The following is a 12,881-nucleotide window of genomic DNA, read 5'->3' on the forward strand; positions in this document are numbered from 1 at the left end:
CCCAATTAATATAGTTTTGAATTATTAATTTACTAATTAATTAATTTCTATTAATTAATTAATTAATTAAAAGAAAAAAAAAATAAAAGATGTGATCTGCAGTTGTGGAAGCACTCCTCAAAGCGGTTGTTCATGTACAAGAAGATGGGGCACCAAAGGAATTAATGAGAACGTGTGTCAGTGGACCCTTTTGGTAACCACCAGTGAAGCTTATAAAAGGAGCAAGGGAACCCCAATAGAAGACAACCAAAATTCTCCAACAAGTTCAACAATCAAATCAAACTCTCAAATGAGTAAATTAGTTTAATTTCAAAGCATTGTCTTTATTTTTCTAAGCATTGTTTATTTACATTTCTTGTAATTACAAGCACTCTTTTTAATACAAGCAATCAAATATTCTTTATATTTCAAGCAATCAAGCTTCCTTTATAATTTTCTCTACTCAAATTTACTTTAATCGCTCAACCGGTGAAGCATATACTATGGGTCCAAACCCACAGCCTAAAAGTCAGATCATGCGCACTTTAATTTTCAATTGGTGTACTTCACACACCTGGCACACCCGCATTTCACAAACCAAGCTGTCAGCCAGTGGATTCGTTGCTCTTTTTCATAAAAAAGGACCAACAATCTTTAGTGGCACGCTCGGTGTGACCGCTTTTATGCATTCCATTTTTCACTTGAGTTTTGAGAGAACACCATGACTCGAAAAAATCATTCTATTGTTGAAAAAGAAATTGCTATTTGGGTCTCTAGATTTGGACAGATGACCTATAGGAGTAGGCCTTAGAAGCCTTGAAAGAGGATCTCCTCATAAAGAAGGAGAAATCAATTCTCTTGCTCAAAATCGCCTAGAATTTGCACTTACCTCTGACGATCTCAATAAACGCTCAGGTAAAGCAATTTCTGTTTCCGATGATGTCTCTAATTCTTCTGATGTGAAAGCAATGCTGAAAGAACAGAGGCAAACGATGGCCTAATTGCTGCAAACCATGAATATTTTCATGGAGATGGTCACTAGAAAGAAGATTGATGCTGTGGATTCACCCATCAATCAATCTCCTACTAGCAAGTCTTTTGCTAAGAAGGGGAATGAATCTTCATCCAAGTGTGCCAAAGAACTTAAAGGGAAACTGCCTTGAAGTCCCTTGGGGGGGCACTGATAGTGGACGTGCTCTTACTAAAGAGAGGTGTCAACCATCACATTGGAGAGAGGAGCTGATGCACCTCCCATCAAAGGCACCAATCCAGACAGGCCGCCCCACTAGTAGGCCTACAGTGACTCCTAACATATTTTTTGGGATTGCTAGTCCTGTAACTAACCCAGGTGTTCATGAGGCTGAGGCTTCTCATGCTCCTCAGTCGTTGACAAGCATTGGAGGAAGCCAAGGAACTAGAGTAGTTGCCTTTAATGCAGCTCCCCAGAATACATACACAAGTTTTACTATGGTTCCTTAAAAGGTAGGTAATCCTGTTCCTTAGATTCCCCAAGTCACCATGGATGTTCTAAGGGGCACTGTTGTTGACGCGTGTCTTTATGCCCCCACCTAACCCAGTGATGATACAAGGACGCGGAATAAGGAATCATGGTTATCCGGAAGTCTTTAAACCAAGGATCGATTTAAACCAATTCAAGAAAGTCTGACCTGCACTAGGGTTGCGTCACGCAGCTATAAGGTGCGTGACGGCATTGATAGTTGCGTCACGCAACTCCAATTAGGGTGATGTCACCTTGAAAGCCGACAAATAATGGTTTTCCATTCTGTTTGGATACGTGGCGACGATCCATAAAGTAAGTTGCGTCACGCAGCTCTCGGGTTCGTCACGCAACTGTTAGTTGCGTGACGCAGCTATGTTCAGTTGCCCTACCCATATAAATACTGCGTTTTTATCCTAAACAGGGGACTTTTGGCAGATTTTTAGAGAGGAAAACGAGAGAGAGGAATTTTAAGAAAATACATTGACGGCTGAGGTTTTCTATAAGAATTCTTCTGAGTTATCTTGAAGAAAATCAGCCTTAGAGATTAATTAAGATTGAAAACAAAAATCATACAAAAAGAAAAAAAAAAGAGAAAAACAAAAGAAAAAGAGATTTTCATTGAAACTTGACAAAAAGACTTCTGGAAACTTTGAAACCTTACTTCTAAGACGTCCAGATTGTGTGCAACCCTTAAATCTGAGGGTTAGGTAATTATCTAAACTTTTCTTGGTATTTTCTTAGTTATTAATTCGTTTTTATCTATTTTGTTGGTGTTTGAGTAGCTTAATATTGATTAAATAGTATTCTGCCTGTTATTGGACGTTTCTGAGGTATATTAAAACAAGTCTTGATAAAAAGAAAACGTGAAAAGGGTTGTTTTAAAGGTAGTTACGGACCAGAGCAGTTGCGTCACGCAGCTTGTCTGTTCATGTCCAAAAGACGTTGACATTACCCTGACTAGTTGCGTGACGGAACTGTTCGTGTTTATAATTTTTATTTTGATTTTATTTTCTTATTTAATATTATAGTTTAAATAAACGATGGATTGATTTGAAAGTTTTTCCAAAGTCACGAACAACTGCGTCACGCAACTATTAGGTCCGTCACGCAACTGTTCTTCTATAGAACAACTGCGTGACGCGACTGTTCTAGGGTTCCAGAATAATTTTTATTTTTTTAATTTTATATAATCAAATGAATATTTAATTTTTTTATAATTCAAAGAACAACCAATAATGGGCAGATTGCAGTTTAATCAAATTTAAGCACTTAATATTTTATTATGCATGATTACGAGTTTTTAGGGTTTATTATATTTTAATTGGGTAGAATGTATTTTAGGTTCAGTTTGTGGCCCGCCTTTAACCATAAGGCAAGAGCGGGTCTTTTGATTATTTTAACTTGATTGCTATGGGTTGAATGGTTGATGTGGTTTGAATGATTATGAATGCAATGAATGAATTCATTTGGGACGATTAAATGATTTTCCACATAGGAACTTGGTTCGATTTATTTAGGTTGGGTTTATGTAAATAAATTGGCTTTTCTAAATTAAAATAAATTAGAAATTGTAGGTTAAAAGAGGCCAGTTTTTCCAGGCATCGGCCTCACAACGGGCCGACGTACCCAATTCCCTTACCTAGAATCGCACTTGGTGTGCCTGACCAGTCTTTTAAATAATTGGCCTTAAATAAAATTGGGTTAAATGAAGTCACTTTTAATTGGAAACGGTCCCATTGCCGAAAAAATGGGTGGCGACTCAAAATTTTTATAAGACTGATTTATCGGCATTGTAAAAGGTTTTGTCACCACTTGTATAAAGATTACATTTCCAGCAAAAAAATAATTAATAAAGCGAGCGTTCTTCGTGTTGCTCGGGGGGTGGTGCGAAAACAGATTAGCGACTTCACTGGGGATCGAACATCCATCAATCCCCGGTTATTTTTTTTTAAAATAACTAGATGGTTGCAAATTAGGAATTGACTCTAAAACCTACATTTTCTAAATAAAATTTGATTAGAAAGCCGTTGGAAAATTCTTTAATCGTCCGTATGTGCTTATTTGCGTTCCTTTATCTTTCTAGGATCTTGCATTCATACCGCATTTCTCTCTTCTCATCACTTTCTACCCATATTACCCTTCGGTATTTTTGTTAACTTTAAAGGTGGATCCAGCCTAAACCTCGCGTTTTAGGCACATCCATCCGAGAATTAGCAAAATTACCAACCGCAAGCCTAGTACCTCTAAAGGTACTTGAAAAGGAGTAGGCGCATAAAAAGCCCGAATCCTGTTTGCGGAACCCAGACTTTGTAAGCCTAATAGACTAAAGCCCATGCATGTAGTCGAAAACCTTAGTTACTTCCCCCTAAGGAACACCTGATTCTGTTTGCTGTTATTATGCCGCATTCATTCCGAGAGTTTATATCGTCAATCTCAAAACCCCCTATTGGTTGTCGAGATTAGACCAAATCCTAGGAAACAGATGTCAGAACTTATACCAACGGAATCCATGTGTGGGAGAAATAAGGTTGGAAGGCATGCATTTCCCAACTCCCGTTCCCCTGTATGATATAAACTGTACATATGTTGTGACATTCATGCACCACGTAATACTTTTCTTTTCAGCCATGCATTAATAAGAGCTGATTTTCGGTATGGACGTTTGACCTAGATTTTGAGACTGGACCTCAAATTCGTTTTGAATAACATAATGCAATCATTTATAGTGAATCAATACCCAAAAGAAAAGGGAGGTATAAGGGGGTTGCGATTCCTTTGTATTCTCACATTTCGTGCATTATCTGAAAGTAAGTGAGAGATTACAAAATTTGTCACAAAACAAAATAAGATCCTGCTTGGAACATATGGTTCCAAGGCAAAAAGAAAGGATATAAAAAAAAAAAGATAAATAAGAAATAGCCCGTTTGGAAATTCTTTCATTCCAAGACAAAAGTTAGGGACTTGAGAGAAAATAGCCGACTGTAAAATCAAAAAGGAACAGTCGACGACAGATAATGTCAGAAATGTCTGAATACAAAATAAGTTATTGCCATGTTATTCACACCGAATTTTGGGTCCAATCGTTGAAATCGAGATCTTATTTCCATACTGATCATTAGCACATTAGAATTGCATTCCTCATCCTATGTGCTGCTATTTCTCATGCATACATGCAGGACCTACTTTAACTCAAGTGTTTATATCTATTAGTCAGAATTGATCCTTCCCGGGAAATCGCTTCGAGAGCTTGGCACCGACGCCCTGGTCAACGTTTGGTCAGAGTGTCCCCAATCCTCGAGCCTACTCCAGTCAGTCCTGTGATTCGTTCAAGTTCATCGGATTCGGCTTCTGATTCGGATTTGGTAGAAATGGCTGACAACACTGCGAATGAGATCGGGTTCTCTCCAGCCCAGATAAGGACCATCACTGAAATAATAGCTGCTGCTTTTGCCCAAGAGAGGGCACAAATCCAGGTTCCTCCTACCTCAAGCAACCAGCCTATGGTTGAGGAAAGGGAAATTCCAGAGCCCACTTCAGATAATCAGGCCTCCGCTGGTAATGCTGTCTCAGTTGAGAATGATCTAGCTAACTAGTTTGCAGAACTGAGGGACAGAGTGGAGAAAATGTCTATGGCAAAAGAAAAGGACCCAATCACTAATTTCCATGCAACTGAATATGTCTTGCATCCAACCAGTTCCACTTCATTCAAAACTTTCAAGCATACCACATTCGAAGGAGACAATGACCCACGATCCCACCTGTCTGAATTCCTCCGGGTCTCTCAAATGAATCGGTACAACGAGGAAGATGTCTTAAGGGCATTTCCTCAAACACTACACAAGAGTTACCGGAGATGGTATGATGGTTTGGACATGGAGACACAAAAAAATTGGGTTAAGTTACAGACCGCTTTTCTGAAGCACTTTAAAACGGACGATAGTGATGAATTCGGCCTACATGACTTGGAGAGCCTGAGGCAGGAAAAGGATGAAAGTTTCTCGGATTATTATAGGAGGTGGAGAACAAAACTGTTCATGGTCCAGATAAGGCCAAAGGACCAAGAGCTAATCAGGATTTTCAGTAGAAGTCTCCTACCTTTCTTCAAGGAGAGAATGTTGGCCCAACCTCTCACTGATTTTGCTCTAGTTCAAAGGGCTGGGTTGAATATCGAAGAGCTATACAAGGATGAGAAGAAGAAGAGTCAAGGTTTTGGTAACTATCGATCCTCCTACACTGATAGAAATGCCGGAAGTAGTACCCAAAACCAGTCAGGGAGTAGCAACACGGTGGGGGCTGTCAACGAGAAAGTAAGAAGGGAGTTCACCGATCTAGGTAGACCTTTGAGCACGGTCGTGAGATCCTGCATTAAGAACGGCGTGTTGTCCAAACTACCTGTTAATCCAGCTAAGCCTGTCCGGGTTAGGTTTATGGACCGGGAATGCGAGTATCACCAGTGCAAGGGTCATGCTACTGATGACTACTTCAAGTTAAGGCATGACATACAGGATCTGATAGACAGTGGAAAGATTACCAAACCTTTTGAAAGGAATAAGCCGAGCACAAAGAATAATCCATTGCCACAATACCAGTACAACTATCCACCCCATAAGTCTCAAGCGGGTGGATCAGTTAATGCAATTGGGAGTGGTTTACCGGAAGAGCTAGTGTTGGCAGAAGCCGAGTGGGAGGAAAAGATGTGTGAATGCTGAACATCTGGGATGATTGCAGCAGTGAGGAGGAAGAAGAGAAGAGGCCTGTGAAGATAGAAATTGAAAAGAGCATCACAGTTAAGGTGGGTGAAGTACCAGAAAGTGAAGATGAGCAGATTCAACTGGCTATTTAGAAAAGTTTGGTTGATCATGAAGATCAATGGTACTACAGCAGTGATGAGGATGTAAATGAAGTTGGCATCCAGAGCTTAACCCGAAGTGGTCGTGTGTATAATCCAGATAGTAATGCTCAGTCTAAAGGAAAAGGAGTTGCTACTGATGGGATGGGAAAGAAGGCAACAAATAAGGGTGAAGAACAGCCCAAGGAAAAGAAGAAAGAAGATGAAATGGGAAAGGTGCAAAAGAAGACTACTGAAGTGGGCGAAAGTAGTCAAAACAAAACACCTAGCGGCGTAACAGCAAATTCAGTATTGAGCCAGCTGCAGAGGACCAAGGCTGATATTTCACTGTGGGATTTACTGATAGCCTCCAAGGAGCACAGAGAGTCTTTATTAGAGGCTATGACATTTGTTAGAGTTCCTGCCAGGATCCAGAGTGTGGACATGATCAATGTGTTATAGCGCAGGATTGGTGAGATCACCTTCTTTGACTCCGACCTCCCTCTGAAAGGAAGGAATCACTTCAAGCCTCTGTACATTCAGGTTGCTATTAATGGGCGAGAAACTCGCAATGTGATGGTGGACAAGGGGTCGGCATTGTGCGTATGCCCACTGAAGATGCTGTCCAAATTCAAGATAGAGGAATCGGAACTTGAGCCGTCCAACATGGTAGTGAAAGCCTATGACAATACCATGCGCAATGCTAGGGGCACTTTCAGGGCAAAGATTTCGACAAGGACTATAGAGAGTTGGGTAGATGTAGTCGTCCTGGATATTTTGGCCAATTATGATCTACTGTTGGGAAGACCATGGCTCCATCCTCTAGGTGCAATCCCTTCCACATTGCACAGCAAAGTTAAAGTCCCCTGGGGCACTGATGTGGTCACCATCAATGCACAAGAAGATTTGAATGTGTCAGCTGTAGAAGGTTTGGAGGCGGTAGTGCCTTTGTCTGGTTTTCAGGTAGCCATGATTGATGAAGTAATCACTGAGAGTAAACGTGCAGTAAATAGGATGAGTTCTTTTTCTCGTAAAATGATGAAAAAGATGCAATGGCAATATGGCAAGGGACTAGGCCGAGAGTTACAAGGAAGGTTTGAGCCTCTGCCATCATCACATGGACAACAAGATCGACATGGACTGGGGTATTCAGAGGGTAGAAAGAAGGAGAAATATGAAGTCCAGTCTCCGGTAAGAGAGCCAGGTCTGAATCAGATTTTCTTTATCCCAGAAGCTTCAGGGGAATTTTAGAGCAGAGGAAAGACCTATCCTGGCCTTGAAATTTTCATGACAGATTTTGATGAGCAGCTGATCAAATCTCCTGAACCTTCCTTTGAACAGTTGGTAGAAGGCACACAGTTCATGGTAGGTATGGTTCAAACAGGCAGTGGCATAGAATGGTCACAGAAGATACCTGAGTTTGAAGATTTCTTGGGGATCGGGGACGAAGCTTCCAGAATGGTGCAGGAGCAAAAGGCAAAGGCAAGGATCCTCCAGTCAATACTAGCAGCTGAAGATGCTGAAGAAGCAGAGAGGAAGGTGACGAAGATGACAGACCATGAAGAGGCAAAAGGAAAAGCTACCCCGGAAGCAAAGGAGGCTCCAGATGCTGATGAAGTGATTCAAGCCATAAAAGACAGTTGTGATGAATGTATTGAACAGGCTATTAATCCTGTCTTTTGTTTTTCTGATTATTGTTTTGAGAATGATTTGGATGGTTTCCCTTTATTATTTCAATCAATGGAAGTGAATTTTGACTATTTGTTTTCTTGTTTTCCTGATTGTCACGTTCATGGCATTGATTATACCACGCGCATATTTGACATAAATGCATTGCATCATTTTGCATTTAACCTAAGCACCACCGAAGATCCCAAAATAATCGAAATCAGATCGGACTTTAAGCCTGAACTTAGACAGGATCTCCAAGAGTGCATCAAGAGGAATTCAGAGGTATTTACTTGGAGCTATGCCGACATGCCAGGAATCGACAGGTCAATCGCAGAACACTTCATTCCTACCGACCCGAGTATTAAGCCAGTAAAGCAAAAGAGGAGGCGTGTCAGACCAGAATGGCAAGACAAGATCAAAGTTGAGGTCCAGAAACAGTTAGATGCAGGATTCTTAGAAGTAGTACATTATCCCGAGTGGCTAGCCAACATAGTCCCTGTACTGAAGAAAGATGGGAGAATAAGAGTTTGCATTGATTACAGAGACCTAAACAAAGCCTCACCTAAAGATGACTTCCCACTTCCACACATAGATGTTTTGATTGACAGTGCTACTGGAATGTGATGTTATTCTATCATGGACGGATTCTCCGGATACAACCAAATCTTGATGGCCTTAGTTGATAAGCATAAGACTGCCTTCACTACCGACTTTGGAACTTTTTGCTATAGGGTGATGCCATTCAGACTGAAGAATGCCGGGGCAACATATCAGAGAATAGCTACAACATTATTTCATGATATGATCCATAAAGGATTGGAGGTATATGTGGATGATATTGTGATCATGACAAAAATGCAGGAAGAACACACAGAGATGCTAGAAAAGTTCTTCGTACGGGTTAAGTAGTACAACTTAAGACTCAATCCCAAAAAGTGCGTATTTGGAGTAACGAAAGGGAAGTTGTTAGGTTTTGTGGTAGGACCTAACGGGATTGAGGTTGACCCGGACAAAATAAAAACCATTCAGGATATGGAACCGCCAAGAACAGAACGTCAAGTGAGAAGCTTCTTGGGTAAAATTCAATATATTAGCAGGTTTATTTCTAGGTGTGAATACTCAAATTTTGAGGCTCGAAAAACCTATTTTTCTGGACTACGGACAGTCCGACCGGACCGAAGGCCATTTTGGAAGTTCACCGAAAGTATGCCAATATGGTACTTAAAACGTCCGGAATGTCGCGAGGATCGCGGAACAGGTCCCGGAATATTTTTCGGAGATCCGAAACTCCTGAAAACTCCTCTGAAGTGAAAGGCCCAAGGGGCCGCCGCCAAGCACGGCGGCTCCTGCCGCCGGACATGGCGGCACCTGCCGCCGGCCAGCGGCGGCAGCAGCCGCCGGTCATCGGCGGCACCTGCCGCCGGCGCCGGCGGCACCTGCCGCCCTAGGCCCGTTTTTGGCCTATAAATGGCCACTTACCTCTTCATTTTTGGCCACTCTTGTCTGTGTTGACGGACGATCTTTCTCCCTCACGCTTTTGCGATTCTTTTACCGCTTTTTGCATTTTTAATTCAGTCTTTATTTTTTTATGTGTTGTGATACTTGGCCACTAAAATTAAACAAATTCTAATTAATTAATTAATATTCCCCAAACGAGGAGCTAAATCTGGAGCTAAGAAGCGGTCGCCAATTAAATCAGGTATTAACGAAACTCTGCCTATTTAATTTTAGCATTTCATGCATATTCTTCTTCTACTCCGATTCTGAATTAAAGTTGTTGCATAAATGCATTCACGTCATCAATTCGGCAAATAAACTGCCTCAATTAAAACATGATTGAGCTTAAACGCCCGATTAATTAATAATCGTGGTATTAAAGCCTAAATTCGACAATATTGGCTAAAGTGTCTAGTTAATTAATAACTATGGTATGATTGCCTTATTTTCAAACACTTCGCCTAAAAGTCCAATTAATCAATAATTGTGACTAATGGCCTCGTTCAAATCACGTATTTTTTTGGCAATAAAATTGCCTACATCTAATTAATTATTCTGGCGACAAATTGCCTACGGTCTAATCGATTTTTAGCAAACAAATTGCTTTTAAATGAGATTAACCATTTTTAGCGACAAATCGCCTTAAAGTCGAACAATTTCGGCAAAATGCCTTAAAATCAAACATTTTCGGCTCAAAGCCTTAAAATCAACCATTTTCGGCTCAAAGCCTTAAAATCGAATAATTTCGGCAAAATGCCTTAAAATCGATCAATTTCGGCAAAATGCCTTAAAATCAACCATTTTCGGCTCAAAGCCTTAAAATCGACCATTTTTGGCAAAATGCCTTAAAATGAACCATTTTTGGCTAAAAGCCTTAAAATCAATCATTTTGGCGACAAATCGCCCGACAAAATCAATTTCGGCAATAATAAGCCCGAACATCAATTTTGGCAATAATAAGCCCAAATATCAACTTTGGCGACAAATCGCCCGACAACCATTTTTGGCACAAATGCCTTAAAACCAATATTTTTGGCGACGAACGCCTAATCGAATCAATCGATCCTTTGGCAAAATGCCTAAACAAACATGCACAAAGCATACACACACTCATGCATTAAGCATACACCTTCAAAGCCCTTCAAAGAAGGCCTATCGAAGTACGTTGACTTTGATCTTCCATTCAAACGGAAGTACGTAGGCACGTTAGGGATTTAACCTCGAGCGGCAAGTCGAAATCACATAAACATTTTATTTGGTCCAATTATTTCATTTTACCCTGCAAAGCATTCATCCATAGGTTAGTTCAACAGCATGACATAGTCTCGGGATCCACCTCGGGTTCGTAGACCATGCCTTAAAATTTGGGTTAATTAATCTAATAATTAGGTTAATTAAAATTGGAGTCACTTAAGGTTTTTCCTAGTTTACCCTAAAATAATTAAACAAGGTGGCGACTCATACATTCACGTGCATTTCTGCCCTTAGTCACATGCATTCACATGCCTATGATATTTGGGGTAGGGGTTCACACTAGGTTATCCATCACTTGTGCTTCGATTTTCAAGCTACTTAAGAAGAATCAACCAGTCAAATGGAACGAGGACTGCCAGAAAGCCTTTGATCACATAAAGAAGTATTTAATGAATCCACCAGTGCTGAGTTCGCCTAGACCGGGAGAGCCTCTGATCCTGTATTTGTCTATAGAGGATGCAGGAGTTGGAGCAATGTTGGCACAGCCGGACGCTGCTGGAGTAGAAAAGGCTATCTATTACATCAACAAGAAACTACTGCCTATCGAGGAGAAGTACAATTTGGTAGAGAAAACGTGTATGGCAGTGGTATGGTCTATAAAGAAGTTGAGGCCTTACTTTGATTCCTTCAGAGTCACTTTCGTCTCTAAAATTGATCCTATGAAGTATCTGCAGAGAATGCCTACTCTAGAAGGACGACTGTCCAAATGGCTAATTCAAATGTCTAGTGTGGATGCAGAGTTTGTCACGAAGAAAACGGTCAAAGGTCGAGTTGTGGCAGAATTCCTAGCAGAGAATCCGATTGCAGATGACGAATCATGGGAATTGGAATTCCCTAATGAACACTTGTTGTGTGTTGAAACAGGGACTTGGAAATTGTACTTTGATGGATCGGCCAATAGAAATGGAGCCGGAGCTGGTATCGTGATTGAAGCACCTAATGGTGAGGTTATAACAATGTGCAAAAGGTTGTTGTTCCTAGTCACTAACAATATGGCTGAATATGAAGCATGCATCATGGGAATGGAAGCTCTTCTTGCATCAGGTGCCAAGGAAGTCGAAGTGATAGGAGATTCACTGTTGGTCATCGAACATGCTGACGCGAAATGGAAAGTGGAAGAAGAAAGGTTGAAGCCTTATGTTGAGTACTTGTTGAAGAAGGCAGCACTCTTTGATAAGATCACCTTCACTCACATAGGAAGAATCCATAACAGAATTCCGGATGCCTTGGCAAACTTAGCATCAGCTTGGCAGGATTTGAGTAAGGTCCCGAAGAAGCCGTTCATCATTACCGCAGCAAATATTCCATGTTATGAAGAACATTTTGTGAACTAGGTTGAATCAGAGGAAGAACCTTGGTTTACGGATATTCTGAGGTACATGAGAGACGGAACCTTTTCTGATGATGTGAAAAAGGAAGACTGCTCAGTCCTAAGAAAAATGGCTTTGAACTATGTCCTGGCTGATGGTGAACTCTATAGGAGGGCGTGGGATGAGATGCTGCTAAGATGCATAAGTAAGAAAGAGGGAGAAGAAATAATGAAGAAAATCCATGAGGGAGTCTGCGGTACTCATTTGAGCGGCATGAGCTTGGCCAGAAAAATCATGAGGCAAGGTTATTTTTGGATGCAGATGGAAGGTGATTGCGTCAACTATGTTCGCTATTGTAAAGCGTGCCAGTACCATGATAATAAAAGTCATTTGCCTGCTGTTGAACTCCATCCGATAGCTCCTTCTTAGCCTTTCTCAGCATGGGGTATAGACATCATCGGCAAGATCACACCAGCAGTATCGAATGGACATCAGTATATCTTGGTTGCAGTAGACTACTTTTCTAGGTGGATCGAGGCTCAATCCTACAAAACTTTGACCGCTAAACATGTGGCTAGATTCATTGAACAGAACATTTTCTGTCGCTATGGAGTTCCCCATCACATAGTTACAGACAATGGTTCTCATTTTCAAGCAGATGTTGGTCAGTTGCTATATAGGTATAAGGTTGAGCATCATCATTCTTCTCCTTATCGCCCTCAAGCTAATGGTGCAGTAGAAGCCGCGAATAAGGAGATTAAGAGAATCCTACCCAAGATGTGCAAAGAGTATAGAAGCTGGGCTGAGAAACTTCCTTTCGCGCTCTGGGGGCATCACACTA

At 41.0% G+C, this 12,881-nt stretch overlaps 1 protein-coding gene across 1 annotated transcript; it reads left to right on the forward strand.

Annotated features, from left to right (window-relative positions):
* Positions 1 to 5,109: 5,109 nt before the first annotated feature.
* LOC149496255 (uncharacterized) lies at positions 5,110 to 8,888 on the forward strand. Its single transcript, XM_089721310.1, has 7 exons — positions 5,110 to 6,161; positions 6,209 to 6,272; positions 6,396 to 6,694; positions 6,776 to 7,512; positions 7,603 to 7,790; positions 8,229 to 8,504; positions 8,841 to 8,888. The coding sequence occupies exons 1-7, from the start codon at positions 5,110 to 5,112 to the stop codon at positions 8,886 to 8,888; spliced, it is 2,664 nt and encodes an 887-aa protein (XP_089577436.1).
* Positions 8,889 to 12,881: the final 3,993 nt, after the last annotated feature.

Source organism: Jatropha curcas, chromosome 5 (assembly GCF_041381405.1).
Source record: "Jatropha curcas cultivar XTBG-Jc1 chromosome 5, XTBG_Jcur_1.0, whole genome shotgun sequence".
Taxonomy (NCBI): Eukaryota; Viridiplantae; Streptophyta; class Magnoliopsida; order Malpighiales; family Euphorbiaceae; genus Jatropha; species Jatropha curcas.

Coding starts and splice junctions, on each gene's coding strand:
- LOC149496255 (XM_089721310.1), top strand. CDS start 5,110: ATGGCAAAAGAAAAGGACCCAATCACTAATTTCCATGCAACTGAATAT. Junction 6,695..6,775: donor GCCTCCAAGGAGCACAGAGA/GTCTTTATTAGA, acceptor GTTATAGCGCAG/GATTGGTGAGATCACCTTCT. Junction 7,513..7,602: donor GTCTCCGGTAAGAGAGCCAG/GTCTGAATCAGA, acceptor TTTTCATGACAG/ATTTTGATGAGCAGCTGATC.